The following is a 21,924-nucleotide window of genomic DNA, read 5'->3' as shown; positions in this document are numbered from 1 at the left end:
GACTTATAATTGCCTGTGAAAGTTCTAAATTACGTGTTCAGCGTAACAATCAAGTTATAGCCAGTGTATAAGATCTATATGCACAATTGTGAATGCACACAGACTTGCCCCATCACCAGATAAGATTGCCTTCACCTGTGTTCCAATAAGTAGATATAAGCCAGGAACCTGTGGGCAAATGGCTTATGAAGGGTGTATTCTGGGAGTTGGTAGGGACCCCAGCCAGAGGCTAGCAAGAGTGTGATTTCAACGATAGCGGGGGGGGGGGGGTAGGGGGGGAGGCAGGAACAGCCTCACCCTAAGCCTTAGTGGAGCCCTGGGCACCCAGAAAAATTCATCCCAGCCTCATGTGTTGTGTATGCAGAGCTGACCTGGGAGAGACCCCCCAGGCTCCTCCAGCTCTACCCCACTGCCTCCCACCTACCTACGTGCCTACCTCCCACCACGGCCTTCGTTCCACGTGTTACACTTTAGAGGAAACACCAGGCTCTTGGAGCCCTTCTCTCTGCACAAGAGACCAACAGAAGTGCCTTTGGCTTCTGCTTAATCGCATTTCCAACTTTTTTTTTTTAATTTATGGAAATACAGTTTATTTTTTAAATGGGCTTTAAGACTTGTGAGCTAGCAGATTCTCACTGAACCAGGGAACCTTAAGGTAACCCTCGGGTGATCCTCAGGGTGCCCTTAGGGAACTCTCAGGGTCCTATTAAGCCCCTAAGCATCTCTGATCCTTTGACGTAGGACAGAAAGCATATACATGGTTACCAAAGGGAAGGTGGATCTTAGAAAGTCATTCTAAATGTCTCTACAGCAGTTGCTACCAATTTCAGTAAACAGACAGACATTCTGAGTCCTCACAATGACGTAGACCCTCACCCTGCTCCCCAGTCTTCCTCTCAGAAGCAGCCACTCTGACCCTTCACTTGTAAGTAAGCAGCCACAGGTACCAATCCACCGGCTATCTAGATTTTATTGTGCCCTGGGCTTGACTGTCTTTGGAATTAAGAATTTAGCCAAGCTGAGTAACCCGTGAAGAATGCAGTGTTTTCCGGATGCCCGAGGTCAACCATGTCCTCTCACTTGTACAGTTAACGAAAGCCATGTGCACATCCCATCCCAGAATCATGGATCCCGTGGGTCTGAGCCTGAAGGGAGCTGATTTCTGCACAAGGAGACAGGGCATGCTGGCATTGGGTAGAATGGAGGGAAAGATATGCTCGAAGCTTTGCAGACTAACTGCCTCGGTGCTCCTGGGCACACCCCTGAGAGCTAGGAGAGCAGCAAGCAGGGACCAAAGAGGCAGAACAGCCTGAAGGCCTGCACCCAGAGCCTGTGCAGTGATTGGCTTAGCAGTGGGCACATCACAGAACACCAGAATGTGGCTATTAAAAAGAGGGAAAGAAGTCAGGGCACTGCTTTGGTCCCAGCACTTGGGAGCCAGAGGCAGGCAGATCTCTGAGTCTGATCTCTGAGCATAGACTACAGAGCAAGTTCAGGGATATGCAGGGTTACACAGAGAAACTATGTCTCAAAAGAAAAGGAGAAGAAAAGAGATCAAGGTGTAGTGGTACACACCTGCAACCCCAGCCCTGAGAGACAGAGGCAGGAGGATTAAGAGCTCGGGACCATCCTCGGCTACATGGTAAACTAGAGGCCAGCTTGGGAGAAGAGGAAAAAGGAAGAAGTTTGCTGAGAAGTGATGTTCGGTTCGGCTTGGTTTTTGAAGGGGATGTAAACCAGCGTATGTAACGAGAAAACTAACACAGCCTTGGCCAGCAGAGCAGAATGGAGTGGCATCACGGGGACACAGAGAGAGCATTCTTGCACAAGGCTTTTCAACTTGAGGCTTGAAAGATCAACTCAACCACCCACAAAACTTCTAAGTTTAATACTGTCACAAACTGAAGGCTCCAAGTCTCCCCCATGTCATCTTTCAGACCCAAGGAAGAGGAAACGATAGATAGTGTGAAATAGTGTCCACTAGGGATTACCAACATCACACTCTAGAGTGGCCCATCGTGCTGCCCATGGCCGTCATGAAACGTTCACAGGTCACCTGCCTCCACCTGCCTGAGCTTCTGCTAGAGGAAGACACTGTCGACACACCTCAAGGAAGGCAAGCACCATGCCAACTAACAGTGAAGCGCCACCACACACACCATAGCTTGCCCAGCTCACAGGAGCTGGGTAGTTGTTGAGTCTTTGCTGGGTCCAGCAATGAGCCAGGAATGATTTCCCACATGGAAATAATTGTCTTAGGGGAAGGCACGGTTATGACGGGATTTTTTTCTGCTGTGGATTTTTTACTAACAGATGCTTTGTACGGTTGTCTAAGCATCGATCTCACTGTGTCATAGGCCCAGCAGAAGATTAGCTGGGCTTGCTACACAGGCTAAAATCCTGGTGAAAATCGCTTTTAAAGGCCCTCAGTACAAATATCATAGTAGCACACATAAATGTGTACCTGCAGCCTCCAGATGACCCATTCAGAGTCGTGTGGTGGCAGGTAGTGCCATCAAACTTGGCACATCCCCTAGGGATGCTCTACATACGGGATTTGCTAACCTGGTAGCCAGAAATTCCAGAAGCTTCCTGTTCAGCTCCTCCTATAGCATCTCCCATCCTGAAGCCAGCAAGCCCCTGGAGAGCTTCCTGGGGTGTTCGGAGCACCCTCAGGATCAGGGGAGACAGCCACAGCTGAGTCTGCAGCTCTGCGTTTAGCAGTTCAGGCTCGAGCTGACTTGCCACCATTGCCTGTTACCAGAACCCCGCCCTGACTAGAGGAATGGAGTGGCATTTTATGGTCAGAACCCATGTCCAGGTCCTCAGGTCCCTCTTTGCAAGTCCCTTGGGGAGGGCACCAAGCACAGAACGCTGTATGTGAAAGTGACACGGCCACAGCTCATGCTCCAGGAGAACTGGCCAACACTGGAAACAGCTAGGGGACAGGATCCTCATATTTGATGGCTTAAGTCAGGCTTTGGCCACAACTGTTCTTATTACATGGCTCAAATAAAACAGGAAGGTTGGATCTGTTTCATTCCTGGGACACTAGTCATTTAGCTACTACCATCAGAGATTCCTGTGGGGGTGGACCATTCTCATCCCCACTGCTTCCTTGTTGTCCTTGATGGGTACCTGCATCTATCTGCCTTGGCTTGTCTCTTGCCTTGGCCGTCTGCTGCCCAGAAATACTGTTAATGATAACCAGGCTGTTCCAGGTGCTGTGTGCTTGGCCCGTGGAGCAGAGTGGTATGGCTGCCCCAGTTACGGCACATGCATTCTTCTGCAGCTCAAAGAGAGTGTGCCCTCAGGACCGAACATGCAGCTGCCTTTGAGGAATCAGCCAGAGTTTCTGTCTTCATGGTCCTGCGGGAGTGGCAGCATCACAGACTCATTTAACACAGCCTTCACATGCCCTGAGCTTAGTCAGGCAGCCATTGGACAGCTACATGTCCTAAACTTAGTCAGGCAGCCACTGGACAGCTAGAGCTTCTGGCTGCACAGTCAAAACAGTAATTGAGCAATTTCTGGGAAGTCCACCTATAGCTATCTGTTCTACAGACTGAGTGTTAAATTCCCTTTTGGCCTGTTCCCACTCGTCCTTTCCAGGTTTCTGCAGGTGAGATAGCAAGATGTTACAGTTCATTCTGTACGTAAGCTTGTCTTAGTCGGGGTTTCTATTCCTGCACAAACATCAGGACCAAGAAGCAAGTTGGAGAGGAAAGGGTTTATTCGGCTTACACTTCCACACTGCTGTTCATCACCAAGGAAGTCAGGACTGGAACTCAAGCAGATCAGGAAGCAGGAGCTGATGCAGAGCCATGGAGGGATGTTCTTTACTGGCTTGCTTCCCCTGGCTTGCTCAGCCTGCTCTCTTAAAGAACCAGAGATGAAGCTCCTTTCTCTGTGATAACTCCAGCCTGTGTTAAGTTGACACCCAAAACCAACCAGTACAATTGACCCCTTGTCAACTTGACATACAAACACATCACTAGTAAGCCTCAACCCTTAGTTCTTATTCATCCCCAAGATCTTAAATAACTTTAAAAGTCCCATAGTCTTTACATATTAAAAGTTCAATCCTTTAAAACTATCCAATATCTTTTAAAATCCAAAGTCTTTTTATAATTAAAAGTCTCTTAACTGTGGGATCCACTAAAATATTTTCTTCCTTCAAGAGGGAAAAATATCAGGGCACAGTCACAATCAAAAGCAAAAATTAAACTCACAATCAAAATAGCAAGGGCCCTAAAAAGAGTCTTTAATCTTCCCTCTGAAATTTCACAAGCCAGGCCTCCATCTTCTGCACTGTTCTCAACATTATCTTCCAAGCTCCTATACAACATCCCACAGAGCTCTTAACACCGAATAGATCTTCTACCTTAAGGTTCCAAAGTTCTTTCACAATCTTCCCCAAAACATGGTCAGGTTGTCACAGGAATACCCCACTCCTGGTACCAACTTCTGTATTAGTCAGGGTTCTCTAGAGTCACAGAACTTATAGATAGTCTCTATATAGTAAAGGAATTTATTGATGACTTACAGTCTGCAGTCCAATTCAGTAGTAGCTGTGAATGGAAGTCCAAGGATCTAGCAGTTGCTCAGTCCCACACGGACAAGCAGGCAAAAGATCGAGAGTGAGACTCCCTTCTTCCAATGTCCTTATATGGTCTCCAGCAGAAGGTGTAGCCCAGATTAAAGATGTGTGCCACCACACCTTTAATCCCAGATGACCTTGAACTCAGAGATCTCCCTGCTTAATCTTCTGGAATCCATAGCCACTATGCCTCAAGATCTCCATACCAAGATCCAGATCAAAAACTTCTATCTCCCAGCCTCCAGATTAGGGTCACTGGTGAGCCTTCCAATTCTGGATTGTAGTTCATTCCAAATATAGTCAAGTTGACAACCAGGAATAGCCACTACAAAACTGTATATGAAACCTGTCCCCAGCAAGAAGGTGGCAAGGCCAGCTGGAGTTGTCTTAAGAATGATTGGCCTGTGTTATGTTCACCCAAGAAGCTTGTCACAGGGTTCTAAGCCAGGCATGAGAGGCTGAGAGTAAGGCCAAGATTCCGGAATGTGGTGATCAAAGCTATATCCCAGCACTTAGAAGACAGAGGCAGGAGCATTGCTGCAAGTCCAGTCCAGCCTGGTCTACATAGTGAGTTCTTGGCCACCCAGGGTTACATAGCAAGACTGTCTCCAAAAAACAGTTAAAATAGATATACATACATGTCATCAAAAGTAAACTAGAAGGCTGTAAAGAGAAGAGAGGTGTTCGTTATCATTTTAATCTGAGGTAGGAAAAAAGACTCACAAGGAAGATTGGGTGTTCAGTTAGTCTTGAAGCAAGAGGAAAGGAAGAACTGGTCCCCTCACCCATGAGCGGCCGGAGAAACTGGAGCCCTTGTGCTGTGCTGCGTCTTTCATTGCCCAGGACGGTGATGAGGAGCTGGGCAGGGTGAGATAAACAACGGTTAGAAGAAGGTCATTTAGAGAGTATGGGAGACTGTTTCTCTGAACAAAATTGAATCTTGATTTCTCAGACGAATCACATCCTGATACAGTAAGAAATGGAAGGCTGTCTGTGGTGTGGAGGAGCCGTGGAGAACAGATCTGATATCCAGGAAAGGAAAAGGAGGGTAGACCTGCAGCAACATAAAGGCAGCCTCTCATGCATTCACGGCACAGCCACGCACACACATATACAGGAGTCCCACTCCCCACAGTAGCCCAGCAGGGACACCCTGTAGTACAAAGAGCAGGATGGATCTGTGGGTCTTAACAGAAGCTTAAGCACTGTCTTAGTCAGGGTCACTGTTGCTGCACTGAGACATCGTGGCCAGAAGCCCCTTTGGAGGAAGCGGCTGGTTGATTGATTGATTATACTTACAGTTCCATAGTCACCATTCATCATTGAAAGAAGTGAGGGCAGGAACCCACATAAGCAGGAACCTGGAGGCAGGAGTCGGGGCAGAAGCCATGGTACGTCATGGTGAGGACAGGTGACGAGGCAGAAGAGGCCTGGTCACCCATGGTGGTGGGAGGCAAAGACAGAAAGGTGAAGGGGAGCCCAGAAGAGGCTGAGGCAGAAGGATTACAAGTTCCAGACCAGCCTAGGCTGCCCAGGGAGACCCCATTTCAAAAAACGACCTCACTTCCTTCCACATAGGCATCTGAGGACCATTCTCAGGTCCACAGGACAGCAGCAGCTCTGAATGATGTCTTAATGTTCATTTGCATATCTTGAATTATTAGTGATTGCAGAGTGTTTTCCTTGTTTTCGTTTGCTGTTTAGAGGATTGTTTTCAGCCCTGAGCTTTATTTTTTTATTTTTTATTTTTTTTGGCTCTTAGTAAATCAAGTGTGACACCTTACGGTATCCCTAAGGGTGTGTGTTACACTTGAACAAAGTGCCCTGTGTAGGCAGTCACAACCTCAGAGCTCATATTTGTCTGTGCTGTAAAGTACCACTGTAACTGTATGCCTGCCTTTCTCATCTTGTGGGAGATGGGAAAGCATTATTTGTTGTGATTTTTAATATAATGAACAATTATCATTGCAAATAATTCACTATAACTATGTTTCATATGAATTACCCATCACACATGTGAAAATAGACTAATTATTTTGTATGATTTTAACTTTAGAAAATTTGTATATACAAAAATATTTAGTTACAGCTAACAAAATTAAGTTAATTACCTCTCAGTTTCAAAAATATAATCCCCACTCCCTCTAACAGGTGTGGCCAACCTGCAGCCCATAAACTGCTCGCAGCTCAGAGTATGCCACTTTGAGCATGGCTGAACACAGAATGATAAACTTACTCCAAGTCTTTTGAGGACTGGGGGACATGTCTCCATGCTGAACCATCTGCCACAAGTGTGAGGACCTGAGTTCAAATCCTCAGGACCCATGTCAACAGCTGGCCTTGGTTGCGTGTATCGGTAGTCTGTTGCTCCTATAGTGAGGTGGGAGGTGCAGACAGGAGGAGCTGTGGAAACCTGTCACCAGCTAGCCTGGTGTGCACAGCATCCAGCAACAAAGAAGACCCCCCCTCCCCCCCACCCCAACCAAGGTGGAAGACAAGGACCAACACCTGAAGTTGCCGTGTGACCTCCTCTCATGCATACCTACACACACACACACACACACACACACACACACACACACACACACAAGAAAAATATGAGTTTGAGGATTTTGTGATCCTTTTTGTTTCTTTTTTGTAATTTGATCTCACTGCTCTAGACAGGCTTTCCAAAGATGACAGTGTCATGTTACAAAGTCAAAGGTTAGACACATCTAAACACCTCTAAGTAGGCTACACAAAAACATTTTGCTAACACATATTATTTGTAGTTTACTGTACTGGCTGGTTTTGTGTATCAACTTGACACAAGCTGGAGTTATCACAGAGAAAGGAGCCTCCCTTGAGGAAATGCCTCCATGAGATCCAGCTGTAAGGGTGAGAGGGCCCAGCTCATGGTAGGTGGTGCCATCCCTGGGCTGGTAGTCGTGGGTTCTATAAGAAGCTGATCCTATGGATCAGCTCCTGCTTCCAAGTTCTTGCCCTGTGTGAGTTCCAGTCCTGACTTCCTTTGGTGATGATCAGCAGTGTGGAAGTGTATGCTGCATAGACCTTCTGCAGGAATACAAACCCTGACTAAGACACCTACCAAACTTACACCACTTATCACCAGTAATTACTGGTAAGAGTCTGTTGAAACCTTAGTTGAGAGTATTTTCCTCCTAAAATGTGGACTTTAAAAGGATGTTTTGTTTCTGGTTTCTTTCCAGGTCAAAAAGGCCTTCTTTGCCTTGGTAGCCAACGGAGTCCGTGCAGCGCCGCTGTGGGAAAGTAAAAAGCAGAGCTTTGTAGGTTAGTAGCGCGGCTGGGGAAGGCTGTCTGGGAAGGGTCCTTCTTTCCCAGCAGAGCAGGGGGCTTCAGGGTTCCATCCCTGCAGGTTCAGCCTGATTCTGACATTCTCTGAGTTGAAGAACTTTCTGGCTTTTGCATACTGGACCAGACCAGACCAGACCACTAGTGTTTTTAAGACAATGTTGTGAGCTTGTTGCGGTCTTTTTTGCTTTTCAAGTAGGTTGGAGTTGAGGGAGTATTGCATTTTTAATTTAGCAGTTTCTGAGCACACCAAAGTTGTTTTTGTGTCTTTATCAGCTCAGAGAACAAAATCCCCACAGATGTGGTCAAATGAGCTCAAGGCACTTGCTCTGGGCTGTGTGCTGGCTCTGGTCATCACCTTGTAAATGACAGCAAGCATCAGACTGTGAGTGCAATCAATGTCTGCTAAATCATTAAGCTGTCAGAAATGCAGGGTGAGCCCTGGGCATGGTGGTACGTGCCTGAAATCCCAGCACTTGGGATGCAGAGACAGGAGGATTGGAAGTTCCAGCCTAAGCTATAGAAAGACCTTGTCTGTAATAGGCAAGAACTAGGGGTGTTGGTCAGTGTTGTGGGGCTTACTTAGGATGTGCGGGGCGCTGGCTCTGACCCTGGCACTGAAAGGGGAAAATATGTATGCCTTCCGACTATGTAGACCCTGTCACATGTGGCCAGAATCAGTGGCCTAACGGTGCTGTTGCTCTGCTCTCAGAAATTTAACTACTTAAGTCTGTTCTCCCACTAGACTATAATATTCTTAGAGAAAACATTTTTTTTTGTCACCCTCACAATTCTACTTTGCAGCACATAGTAAGCCTGCAATGAAATGGTGACTCTTTGCTAACCCCATTGTGTTCAGAATGTTTCTCAGGAAACAGTCCAGGTGTCCCAGAAGTCCCACCTCCATCTCATTTAGGGAATTTCAGCATCTGCTGCTGAAACATGTAAAACTACTCACAGGCAGCTACAAGTCTTTGTAGTACCTTATGAGTGTTGCTTAGTTCTCTCTTAATCTGCCAAACACTGAGATTCCATACTGCCTGTTAGATTGCAGTTTGCACTCCTAGCTTAGAGTAGGGAATATATGTATGCCCTTTCTTTAATACACTGAGCTGAGCCTGAGATCTTTGGGTGGTATTTTACAAGATTTTCTAGTAAATGTTGCAGGTTCACTTGCCGCTGGAAGCTTGCTTTCTTCATGTCATTTTGTCTCTTTTTCCATAGGTGTGTATTGTTGTGCACATATACATGCATTTGTGCGTGTGTGTGTGTGTGTGTATAGACATTTATGTGTTTGTGCACATTTGCATGTGTATATATGTGTGTGTAATTATGTATGTGTGTATGCACATTTGCACATGTGGGTTTATATGCATCTATGCATGTGTGTGGTCACGTATGTGCTTGTGGTGTGTGTGTGTATGTGTAGTCATGTGTGTGGTGTGTATGTGTTGTGTGCTTGTGTGTCTATGTGTGTGTGTAGTCATGTATGTGTGTGCACATTTACATGTATGTGTATATGCACATTTGCATGTGTGATCTTGGGGGTGTATATGTAGTCATGTATGTGTACATGTGTGTGTGGTGTATATGTATATGCATGGGGGGGGGTGCATGTAGAGGCCCAGGATTAACATTGGGAGCCATTCTCCATTACTTGTTTACTTTACTCTTTGAGGCAAGGTCTCTCAATCAAACTCAGAGTTTGGCAGTATGCCTAGTAAGCCAGCCAGTTTATCCTAGGGATCCCGTGTCTCTGCCTTCTAAGGCTGGAATTGCAAGTGAGCCCCCACACTGATCCAGACTCCTGTCCTCACACTTATATGGCAAGTACTTCAACCACAGAGCTTTTTCCCCCGCCCCTTCCTTTTGTTTGTAACCTTCGGTTCTTTGTTTCAGGAATGCTCACGATTACAGATTTCATAAATATCCTACACAGATACTATAAATCACCCATGGTAAGTGGCATGGACCTCACTGTGTGTGGATGTGGTCAGGATGGGATGGGTTTTCCCAGTGCATATGATACATAGTGAAGTCCAGCGTAAGACTTCCACACGAGTAACGGTGAGCTCAGCCTCACGGCATCTTTGGACGCTTTGAGAAGGCACCAGTTTAAGAAAGAGTGATGACTGCTTTTTTTTTTCCCTCATTTACGACCCTGACGTGTGTGAGCTTCTGCTGCTTGATGGCTAGCAGCTTGGTGTGTGCAGCGGTATCTCCTGGGACAGGACCAGGATGGTGCTGCCTCCCCACCCCACCACCCCACCCCCGCTTCCTCTCAGTGCTTGGCCTGGGGGCCTCAGCCTGGAGATAAAGTGACCACAGGGCTTCATTTTTGCAGGCCTCTTGTTCTGAGTGGCATTTGATAGTCTCTCTTCACTCATCCAGGATTTATTTATCTTATTTCAGTTCTGGGGGGAAACTCAGGGCATTGGGCTTGCTAGGCAGTCCTCCACCATTGAGCTACAGTCCCAGCCCCTCTGTTGTGGTTTTATAGCCACTATAAGGAAACTAGGAAAGAGGACATACAAATGGAAATTGAAGAAGTTCAGTTCTGACTCTTCCCTGCTAATAGAAAAGACTGTTCTGGATGCCATTGGTGGCAGACACCCTGGCACCTAGCCCAGATGTTCTAGAAGGGCAGATTGAACTGAAACCCAGTCTACCCTGTATTAAGCACAGCTTAGTTTTGGTTTTGTCTACTGTGGTGGGGAGGTCACTTGTGTACTAGTTCTACTCTATGGAGCATCTGAAAGGCAGAAGTAGCTCCCGTGTGTTTGTAAGCGATGGTCAGTTACCTGCTGATAGGCATTTTTAACAGGGAAGCTGTTCTAAGAAGCAGGGCACCAGTGGATCGCACGGAATAAACACAGCAAAATGTTTTTACTCAGACTGAGATGGCCACAACATGGGCGGATTCTTACGGTCATGTTTGTCACCCATCGTTTGATCAAACTGTCATTGGGTGATAATATGCCTGTAATTCCCAAATATAAAAGTGAGTTTCTTCATGAGGAAAACTCCAGAAGGAAGATCTTTATATATAGGACAGGAAAGTAGAAAGTGGCCTGAGAAGAGAGAAGGGCAGTAGGGAGGGAGAAGGACCTCGGGGAGTTAGATGGTAGAGGCCTGTGTGTGCCATCAAAACAGGAGGAAGGGCTGCCTGTGGGAGGAAGGGAGACAGCTAGGGGGGTGGGTGCGAGGAAGCACATGAAAGGGTGACTGAGATGATGTATATGATACATGCATACAAAATAAGAAGGGCCACCCTAAAACCTGTTACTTTCATCTGTTTACTAAAAAATTTTTAACTAAAAAATATTTTACTTAGAGAAAAATTAAGTAAGCTTTACCAGACTTCGAATATTCTGTGTTATATGTGTTATAAAGGACAGAAGATACCATATAGAAAATCTCTGTGGTTGTTCAGTAAATTAAAAAGTGTGTGGGGGGGGAATGAATGAAATATAAGTACATAAACAGGCTAACACTGTTATTTAGTACTTGGAAATATGTTCTCCTTGTATCCCCTAATTTTCTAATTACAAACAGAAATGACAGGAGCAGAGCTGTTTGCCCGGGTGAATGGTAACACGTTGTAGATACAGATTTTTCTTATTTGCAGGTACAGATTTATGAATTGGAAGAACATAAGATTGAAACGTGGAGGGGTAAGCTCTGGCAGGTCTTGTACTCTTCAGTACACAGTGAAGATGCTCTGTGAAAGCGTGGTTTACGTCTCAGATCATGCCCTGTTACTGGATTACAGCCTATCGGCTACAACACTCTGCTTCCTGCTTCCCCATTTTGAGGGACGTCCATACTGATGTCCACATTGTCACTCTGTGATAGACTGTGTTGATAGCCACACGTGTGTGGCCTGAGTGAGCTGAGCACAGAGCATCTCCATCAGATGTTTGTCAGTGTGGCCCGGGTGTGGGGCAGAGTGAGCTGTCTGACTAGATTAAGCTGAACTATCCTTCTACCGATACAGCAAAACTGGGACGAGAAAGGCTCTAACCGAACAGTTCAGATGGAATAATGAGGAAGTCATTTCAGGAACTCTTGGGCTAGGGAGACACCATGGGGACTAAAGTGCAGGCTGTGTGAGCCTGGGAATGGGAACTAAGTCCCGGAATCCTTGTATAGAAGCCAAGCATAGTGGGGCACACTCAGTCCCCACAGTGGAGATGCCGTGACAGGTGAGTCTCAGGGGGCTCACTGCTAGCCAGCCGGAGCTACTGATAGACCGTCTCACAAAAAAACCATGGTGGAGAGCGTTTGAGGTATTCTCTGGCACACACACACACAAACAGACATGCACACACAACAGAGCACACTGACACACACAAGAGAACTGTTTGCCAGAGTTTATCCTTTGCAGTCATGTGATTTTTGCCTACAGTGGGATCAGATTTTAAACTCTTGTTCCATGATGGGAAAATTGTCATCTCAAAGACTCCTAGTGGGCATGGCAGAACATGGGATACGGTCAGAGGACTCCCACTGGTCAGAGCAGAAGAGCCCTGGCCCAGTGCTCAAGAAAAGCTGCGTAGAAAGGGAGGGGCCAACCGCAGGAGGCTTTGTAGCTAGGCATTAGGAGTCTGCTCTTTCCCATCATGTGCTTGGCAGGATGACCAACCTTCAAGGTAACAGAAATCGTAACCTCAACTGGAGCGTTCCAGGTTCCAGCAGAGGCAGGCCCTTTTAATTTCACATGATTTTGAAAGCTTGGCAAGGGATATTTTATTGAGCCTGGCTTTATCAAGGCAGACTGAATGAATGAAGTCAGCATGTCATCCAGATGGCCTGTCAGTAAGTAACATGACGATCAACAACCAAGACAGGCTCCTCTCATGCAGCTGTGCTGTGTGCATCCCATTGACTGTGGGTTAGGTATACTTACACTTCCACCTACGGGGTACTTGAAGATGAGACAATATCAGGATGTTCTCAAGATACCTTCTGCATACAGACCTCAGCAAACCAAATTAAGTACAGTTGATTTCTTTACAAAGAAAACATGTATATGCTAGCAAGAATTCCAACATGATGGGTTTTAAGCATCGATTGAGTGAAATACAACAAGATTGTTTGAAGAAAATTGGTTAGAGTGATGCTGTTTCCCAGATTATGAAAATCTGTTCTAAGGGATTCTGTAAATGTTCATTTCTTGATAGTCATGTGACCTTGATGGGGCCAAGTGGCCTCTGCTGCCATTGCTCTGCATCAGAGCCTTTCCTACAAATAAAATGTCCTGAAAACAGTTGAGGCCACATTAAATAACCATGACTGCAAACAGTCGTTTGGGGTAAATGAAATGATCTTGTATTTGGGTCTCCGGTTTGTCTCGTTATTTCCTGTCGGCTGAGCCTCTTTGAATGTAAAGCAGCGTTACACACAGCAGGTCTGTAACTGACTGTGTTTCCCTTCTACAAACGCAGAGTTGTACTTACAAGAAACCTTCAAGCCTTTGGTGAACATCTCTCCAGATGCGAGGTAAACGAGAAGCTTCTCCTCCCTCGTTTGAAAACACTCTCTGCGATTTAGATATTTTACTGCCATGATGGATAAGTAGAAGTAGACAGACATGTCTCCCAGTCTAGTTAGGGCCCGCTTCCTCAATCCAGATAGTATGCCAGAGGTTGAAAGATGTTGGACATCCCAGCAAAACCAGACCCATCGATGGCGCACAGTTGGAATCCTACACCTCGGGGAAGGCTGACATAAGAGGATTGCAAGTTTTAAGGCCAACCTGGGCTATTACCTAGCAAGCTCAAGACTAGCCTGGACAACTTAGTGAGACCTGAGACTGGGGGGGTGGGGGGGGGGAGTAGAGCGAAGGGTGGGGCGACCATGTGGATCCAAGCGACTGGCTGTGAGGTTAATCGGTTTTGAACACCCAGCTCACCTGTGGCAGCATCAGTAGAGGGATCCTAGCATAGTTATTGATCCTCAGGGCTTCCCTCCTGACCCCAGCATTCAGTGGAAGTGGCTGGATTCTGGGAAGAACAGGGAAACACTCCCACAGTGATTTCAGTCCAGACCAGAGGCAGCCTTGAAGGAGCTGGAAGGGCAAAGCAGGACTCAGGAACAGCCTGGGGGGTGGAGCACATGCTGGGCACAGCCTCTGGCTCTCAGCACAAGATGGACAGAGTAGGAGACACTTTTAAGCCCAAGAGCTCTAGAGAGAGAAGACACTTGGTTTTGTTGCCTCATTTCCAGATGGATGGGGAAGGTACACCCAATAGGCTTCTTTACAGTGGTGGCAAAAGACAAAAAGGACACAGAAGGGCAGTGCCCAGGGTGGACTGGCAGGGCAGGCAGGCACCCCAGGGGTCTGGCACCAGGCCTTAGTGCTGAGGTCATTGCTGGCCTTCCTGGAGGTTTGCGGCTTGCCTCCTTTTAAACAAATCCCTGGCCACACTGTTAAAACCCTGCCTTACTGGAGATCCATGTCCCCTGAATCTGAGATATGCCAGCAGAGGAATGGAGAGCTCCCGAGTAAAGCTTTGCCGTGACTATTCTAAACTAATGAACCGCTTGTTATGGTGTAAAAGCAGTGAGAATACTGTAAAGCTGGGGTGGTCCAAAGGTTTTCTGATTTTTCTTGAAAGCCTCCTAATGACTCTAATGGCTTTTCCCGCAGCCTCTTCGATGCTGTATACTCGTTGATCAAAAATAAAATCCACAGATTGCCAGTTATTGACCCTATCAGTGGGAACGCACTTTATATACTTACCCACAAAAGAATCCTCAAGTTCCTCCAGCTTTTTGTAAGTAGCCCCTAAAGATGCAGTTACGTTGACTGTCACTTACATCAAGTAAACGGGCTCCTGGTGCTCTCGGTAGAGGAAGCCGTTAGTCCCAAGGTCTCCGTCTCGCAACAGTTCAGCTTCTCAACTCACTACTGTGTGCACGGTGTGTTCTCCAAGCTGACACCAACTCAAATGCTTTCCGTCCTAAATCTTTTAGTCCTAGTATTAAAATAATAAAACCAGGGCATGCCCCCTGAGGACGGGCGATGTGTCAGGCTCGTGCAGGGGGTGGGGAGAGTAAGCAGTTTGTACCTCAGTCTCACTGAGGCCCATGGCATGCATGGAGGGAGCCAGGCTTTAGGGCAGAAGTCGCTTGTGGTGTGTTTATTGAGGTCATGGTTTTAGAAACATGAGCAGAAAAACACCATCCCTGGGGTTACCTCATTCTCAGCTGCAGCGGCCAGAGACTCCCAAGGCAGAACAGATGTGAGCAAGAGATACACCGTAGTGGACTTCTGTGGTTTGTGTTCCCGTGGCCTGTAGTATTAGAGGAGGCTCCAGGGGAGCGGGAATGTGGTCATTAGCCAGGAGGCACAGCAGAGGTGTTGATGGCTCAGAAAGGCCATTTGAAGTGATCTTTCTAAAGGGAACACTTGAAAGCGTCTTCCAAGGAGCTTTTCCAGGGTCCTGTCTGCAGTTCCCCATCAGGAACCAACTAAGCATACAAGTCTCCAGGAGGGCCCACGTTGATCTTCTGGAGGCAGCCTTGCAGAGCCAGGGGTTTACAGAGGTGTCAAGGGTTGAGTGATTGAGACGTGTGCGGGTGGTCCAGCTGATCGCATAGTTTAACTGAGCATCCAGAGACAAATCGCATTTCCTGATTAAATTGGGAGAAGAATAATTTGCTGAAATGCCCGTGGCATTTACTAGGCAACTAAAGAAGAGCGAGCAAGGAGTATTGTCCGTCAGTTGGTAATGGGGAGTGTAGAAGCGTTCTTTATTGAGACATCTCAGGAACCAAGGGTTTAGGCAGAGGGGCAGGTGCTCAAGGCCCACGGTTGCTAGGCTGGTGGCTCAGCCTCTGGAGCCCATGTGTGACAGCTGGCCACTGGCAGGCACTGTGCTGGGGGCTTTGCATGAGGTGTCCTTACGCAACGAAGTCCCCTGGTGCTGTTAGCACTTATTCATGGTGTCACTCATCTAATCTGAAGAGAAGGAAGTTGCCTTAATTTGGGCAAATATGGCAGGTAGAAACTTGCAGCCAGAATATTCAGCCAGGAGTTCTCAGATAGAAAAAAAAATACATATTTTTAAATAAACAAACACGATGGCCTGATTTTTACTGGACCAGGATCGTTCTGGGGAAGGGTAGTGATACCCTCCCCAGCATGCAAAAGGCAGGCAGTGAAGCGGGGATTTCTGTGGTGAGATGGATTAGGTGACCTAATAGGTCTCTCTCTCTCTCTTTTTTTTTCTCTAAATTTCTAGGAGTCTCATGATTTGAATATTGATGAACTCTTTGACTTGAACATTTTGTTTCTTCTAATTGTTCATCTTTTCCTGATAATTATAAGGTACACCAGGAAGATGGCATCAACTCTGCCCTTTATAAAAGGTGGATCTTTGAAACCATAGACATTTTTCTGTTGTAGTCCAGCCTGATCCTAGACTTTCTGCAGTTTACCCCTCCTCCTCTGAGGTAGTAAGAAAAGGGAAGTGCATTTTCAAAGGTCTGTCTGCTTTGTTCAGCCGGCCTGTTCTTTGTTAATAGTGAGAAATTGGGTCCATCCGGGAAGCGTGCGGTCATTGGAGGTGGGAACAAGGAGCAGCTTAGTCGTAGCCAGTCAGGCCTAGGATCTGCAAACACACAGGGCTTCCTGTCGCTTCAGATCCCAGGGCTGAATAGAAATCACCTAAGAATAAAGGGGTCACTCAGTGCTGGCTTTCAGGTCTTAGTTTCCCAGACAAACCTGTCGATCTCATCTTCCTACGGTTTTGGTTCAAAGAGAAGGGAAACTGAATATCTAGAATCGCTTCTTATACAAAGACAACGTGTGGTTAGCTGGTTTGAGAGAGACAGTTCTGATGGATAACACTTTCATGACAATGAGACACCAAGCTAACTGTTAGGAAAGACTTGCCTTTAATTTGTTGAACATAGTTCTTCATTCAGATCTGGATGTATGCACACTGAGAGGTCATGCTAGGGTTCTAGAACATTCTCACGTCTCTTCTTGCTCAGATGTCTGACATGCCAAAGCCTGCCTTCATGAAGCAGAACCTGGATGAGCTTGGAATCGGAACGTACCACAATATTGCCTTCATTCACCCAGACACTCCCATCATCAAAGCCTTGAACATCTTCGTGGAGAGACGGATATCCGCATTGCCTGTGGTGGATGAGTCAGGTCTGTGAGGCCACGCCTGCTCCTGGGCCTGGATGAGTGGGAAGTGAGCGAGCAGACAGCGGAGGAGGAGCGAGTGCTGGGCTGCGGCTCAGTAGTCATCAGTCAGGAAAATAACTTTAAGCAGGCTCCGTTTTCAGTTTACATCAAAATACCCTCTCCTGCTTACTTCTAAACAAGCCCGTTTGTTTTACTGAACACTGTTATCCACAGTAGTTACCTAGTTAAGACTGAGATAGATTAGATAGATAGATAGATAGATAGATAGATAGATAGATAGATAGATAGATAGGTAGCTAGGTAGATAGGTAGATAGGTAAGTAGATAGGTAGATAGGTAGATAGATAGATTTTTTTTCATTACTGTTCCTAAAATGTTTTTCTAACATATGTTTTCATTTTTAGGAAAAGTTGTAGATATTTATTCCAAGTTTGATGTAATTGTAAGTATTTTTTTCATGTTTTTAAGCCTGTCATTCAGAATGCATTTTAAAACAAATGAAAACTTAAAATACATTAAGTTGTTTATTCCATGATGTAATAATTCCTGACCTTTCCAGTGAAAGTCTTGGAGAATTTCAGTCTCCTCTCAGGGGAGCTATATCTGATAATATTGCTTTACCAGTGAGCCGTGTGTACATCTGTGATGGTCTTTACTCGGGCACTCTGATGGGAGCTCGTTGTCTCCGTCCCTACAGCCCGTGAGCCTTATTTGACCACATTTCTTTTGGGGTTGCTCTGCCGATGGGGGTGCTCAGTGAACACATGAGCTGGGCCCTCATCAGTGCAGATTCCTGCTCAGGTTGGGAGACACTGACCTAAGAAGACAGCCAGGAGACTAAGATCTAGGCCCTAGTCTCCCGCGGTTCTTAAAGCCAAGCACGTCGTGACTGCTGACCTGAGTCCCCTCACTGGTGCCTTTGCCTTTAACACTGGCTGCCCACTCATCTTTAAGATAGTTTTTGAGTTTCATACTGTGTCCAAGAAAGGGAAACTGGTTTGATAGCGGAAACGGACACACATTTTGCTACAGTTTTGACCCTGCCACTAATTATGGTTTTGCAGCTGTTTTTCGGTTCAACCAAAAATAATTTCATTAATCCAGAAATCTTTTCATTAGAACCTTGGATGAATGGACCCACTAAAATCGGTGGGGGTCATGGGAGACTCCGTGGATTTCTGGTCTTCTTGATGTTAACAAGTCCCATACTTCCCGAATAGCTCTGGGAACCCACTGGGAGACTCTGATGCAGGCGCCCTCCCTCTGAGGCATGTCAGCCTCGGCAGATGTCAGTCCATTTCTCAAGAGACACTGCTTATGTGGGGTGTAGAGCCTCCATGGACAAGAGTGGGAGGAGCCTGGCAGAAAATACTTGTTGCAGGAAATATTAAAAAAAATAGAACTGGCACGGTCCAGAGCTTGTGCCTCTGCTCCGGCGGCCTGACCCGCTATGCACTGGCAGGCAATGGCCGACCTGTTTTTATCTCATGGAGACTCTGACTCTGAACTCCACAATCTCTCCACCCAGCTTGCTAGGTTCCCACTGGCAGGTCGTTACCATGCCAACCACGTACTTCAACCCGCCTACTCACCCAGTGATTGGCTCCTTTTTTCATTAGGGGATTGGTTCACAAGAACAGCATCAGGCCCCTCCACAACAGACACTCTCAAAATGTAACCTGTCAGAGATTAACAGTACATGATGTGAGTCTCGAGGACCAGAGTTCAGATGTCAGTGTTGAGGGTTCACAAACACCCGTACCTCCAGCTTCAAGGGACAGAATGGCCTTTTCCAGCCTCCATGGGTACTGCACATGCATATACTCATACTCACAGAGACATGCATGTGTGTGTGCATGCACACAGGCATAAGTAAAGGAAAATCTCTTTAAATATACAAAACAGCATGACTCAAAATTTAAAAAGGGAGTGGGGGAGAGGTTTAGGGTGTAACTCAGTGGTAGAGCACCTGCCAAGTTTGCATAAAATACTGGGTTCAGTTCCCCACCCTAACAACATAACCACAAATGAACATTTCCGTAATCAAGGTTCACCTAAGAATGTGACTGAGTTTAGTGAGGTAACCATGCTGAAGGCATGATGCTAGCTGGGAAGAGAACTCGGCATGCCAGATTCTACAGTTAATGTTTTTAAAAATCAGCTCACTTATTCATGCAAATGGAAGTGATGGACGTAGTTTTTTCTTATGACTCTTACAGAATCTTGCTGCTGAGAAAACGTACAATAACTTGGACATCACAGTGACCCAGGCCCTGCAGCACCGCTCGCAGTATTTTGAGGGTGTGGTGAAGTGCAGTAAGCTGGAAACACTGGAGACCATCGTGGACAGGATAGTGAGAGCCGAGGTGAGGGACCGCAGCCCAGCACTCAGAGCAAGTCATGAGTAGACGCCTTGGGAGGCTGCGACCCAGCCGGGCCGTGGGGGTGGGGAGGCAGGCCACGGGTTCTGTACAATGGGAGTGGGTTCACGGCATTCTGAACCCCAGAATAGTGTTTGATACACAGATGGGAAGGCTTGCTGAGTTGAGTTTTATGAGGTTTTGTGAGTGGAAAATATTGGCAAGATACTTTCATAGAAAAAAAAGGGAACACTTGAAAACCAAGAGCTGCTTGGGGGGCTTTTAGTCACTGCATCCTGTCAGAGCATCTGGGACATTAAAGGAAAAATGTATCATGTTATTTTAACAAAATGAATGATAATAAGATAAAACAAAACTCTGATATCATGTGTGTGTGATCTCAAATGTTTGCCCGTGTGTGTGTGTGTGTGTGTGTGTGTGTGTGTGTGATCTCAAATGTTTGCGTGTGTGTGTGTGTGTGTGTGTGTGTATGTGTGTGTGATCTCAAATGTTTGCCCATGTGTGTGTGTGTGTGTGAGAGTGATCTCAAATGTTTGCGTGTGTGTGTGTGATCTCAAATGTTTGCCCGTGTGTGTGTGTGTGTGTGTGTGTGTGTGTGTGTGTGTGTGTGTGTGTGTGTGTGTGTGTGAGTGATCTCAAATGTTTGTCCATGTGTCCACATACAAGCCCTGCACTCCCCTGCACTTAAGGGCTTGTGGGATGTTCCAGTGTACCTGCACAGAGTTACCAGGAAGGAGGGGAGGGGCCACTGTAGGGCCTGCCATCCACCTTCTCACCCCACAGCACTCCTCAGGCAGGACTAGGAGCGGCCTCCTGTGCACCCTTGTCCCTTCTCCATCCCTCCCCTCAAGTGTCACTATCAAGGACTGAAGGATGCAATTTTGTTCCTTCCAGAACATTCCCTACTGTGTAAAATGAGCTCCCAGTAACAAGGCTGTTTTGATATTATAAATTTAGGCGTGCAAACTAAGAGGCAAAATGCCTGATTACTTTGGAGATCACTAAGAGGCGTCCATAAACTTCCTCAGTGAAAGCTACACATGTAAAGTCCTGTGCTGCATTGAGAGACGTTGCTGCTAGAATTCCCCTGCACCTCACACAGTCCAGCTGCTGTCCTGGAGAGCCCAGCCTCCATCCTACAGGGTCTAACCTCCACATGGCATCTGAGTTCATTCTCTCAGTGTTCCCCTCCCCGGCTGTTTTCATTGCTCTTAGCACAGCATTTTAAAGGGAACTCTCTCCTTTTTTAAAACTATTCTAGATCCATCTTGTTTCATATGCACAGATCATAAGCAGCAATAGGGAAGGTATCCTTCCCTATGACGACAGTGGACACCTTTGTGATGGAATCCACTGTAAGAGCTACAGATGAGAACAGACCAGGTGCTGAGGCCAGTAAGCTTTCAGGAGTTGCCACTCATGTGTTTGCATAGAGAAGGGGCCAGCTGGACACAATAGGACGGACAGGAGCCTCCTGCTTGGTATGGTGTTCACATCGGTGCAGGAAACTGGAGAACACCTGCATCCTTGCAGGTCTGTGGCTTGAAAGAAGCCATTGAAGGGAAATAGGATGTAAATAAGTTGTTCTCTCAGTTACATGTCTCTTACTAAAATTCCTTCACCAGATAACTCTCTGCAGGGCCATAGGTAGCTAACCAGAGCAAACAGTGATTTACCCTAAAGCAAGTTATGACACCAAAACATTGGCCTGCCATTCCACACTGTGCGCTTGCTCTCTCATTCAAATGAGAGCACCCAAGGCGACTGCACTTGCCTCACTGCCTCAGCATAGCCTCTTGAATATTAGCATTGATACCTGAATGTCACAGAAAAGCCACAGTAGGAGAGGACTGCAGGGAGCCCACTCCTCAGTCCCACAGCCTCCTAGACGTGTTTGCCATCTAAAGCCAGTTAGCTACTGGCTACAAGACACTGAGACTGAATATTAAAAAATTGAGGTGTGATGGAGTAGGGGATAACTCTGTTGGTAATTCCCAAAGTCCATTTACAGTTTAAAAAAAAAAAAAAACAAAAAAACCCTCCAAGCGCATCGGTGAGGTCTGCTGACCTCCAGTGTAGCTCCAGGCTTAGCGAGAGGGGCCCTGTGGAGAAGGATTACCCAGTGTTAACCTGGTCTCCATGCCCACTACACACATGCAACACAGAGATCAAGATTAGTAATCTGGGGTCTGTATCGTTCCTTTATCGATACTTTGAAATTTGAAAACTCACCAGACAGAACTGGCTGGTTTTTCTTGCTGTGGTCAAGCATGGATGTTAGATTTTTACCTCTGGGTCCAACCCTTTCTGCAGACTGTCCACTGTGCAGTTCCGGCTTTCTAGCCACATTCATTGCATTGGTCACATGTGGGCCAGGAGGGTGGCTCGGTGGATAAATCGCCTGCTGTGCAAGCTTGAGGGCCTGGGTTTGGATCCCAGCACCCACCCACGAGGGGCAACAGTAT

At 46.6% G+C, this 21,924-nt stretch overlaps 1 protein-coding gene across 15 annotated transcripts in view; it reads left to right on the top strand.

Moving 5' to 3' along the window:
* The window catches only part of Prkag2 (protein kinase, AMP-activated, gamma 2 non-catalytic subunit), a 243,548-nt gene that overhangs the window by 217,708 nt on the left and 3,916 nt on the right, over positions 1-21,924 (top strand). For 12 of the 15 annotated variants that reach the window (NM_145401.2, NM_001310480.1, NM_001170556.1 and 9 more), the window contains 8 exons: positions 7,810-7,891; positions 9,812-9,870; positions 11,541-11,586; positions 13,360-13,414; positions 14,565-14,691; positions 16,916-17,081; positions 17,483-17,520; positions 19,298-19,444. In NM_145401.2, the coding sequence (NP_663376.2) occupies positions 7,810-7,891; positions 9,812-9,870; positions 11,541-11,586; positions 13,360-13,414; positions 14,565-14,691; positions 16,916-17,081; positions 17,483-17,520; positions 19,298-19,444 (720 nt within the window). Of the gene's footprint in view, positions 1-7,809; positions 7,892-9,811; positions 9,871-11,540; positions 11,587-13,359; positions 13,415-14,564; positions 14,692-16,161; positions 16,248-16,915; positions 17,082-17,482; positions 17,521-19,275; positions 19,445-21,924 lie in introns of all 15 variants that reach the window. The other 3 variants (XR_389738.4, XR_880821.3, XM_017320595.2) reach the window with 3 other exon arrangements.

The sequence above is a fragment of the Mus musculus genome, chromosome 5 (genome assembly GCF_000001635.26).
Source record: "Mus musculus strain C57BL/6J chromosome 5, GRCm38.p6 C57BL/6J".
In the NCBI taxonomy this organism is placed as follows: domain Eukaryota; kingdom Metazoa; phylum Chordata; class Mammalia; order Rodentia; family Muridae; genus Mus; species Mus musculus.
Note: the sequence above shows the minus strand (reverse complement) of the source record. Positions and strands in the feature narration are given on the sequence as shown.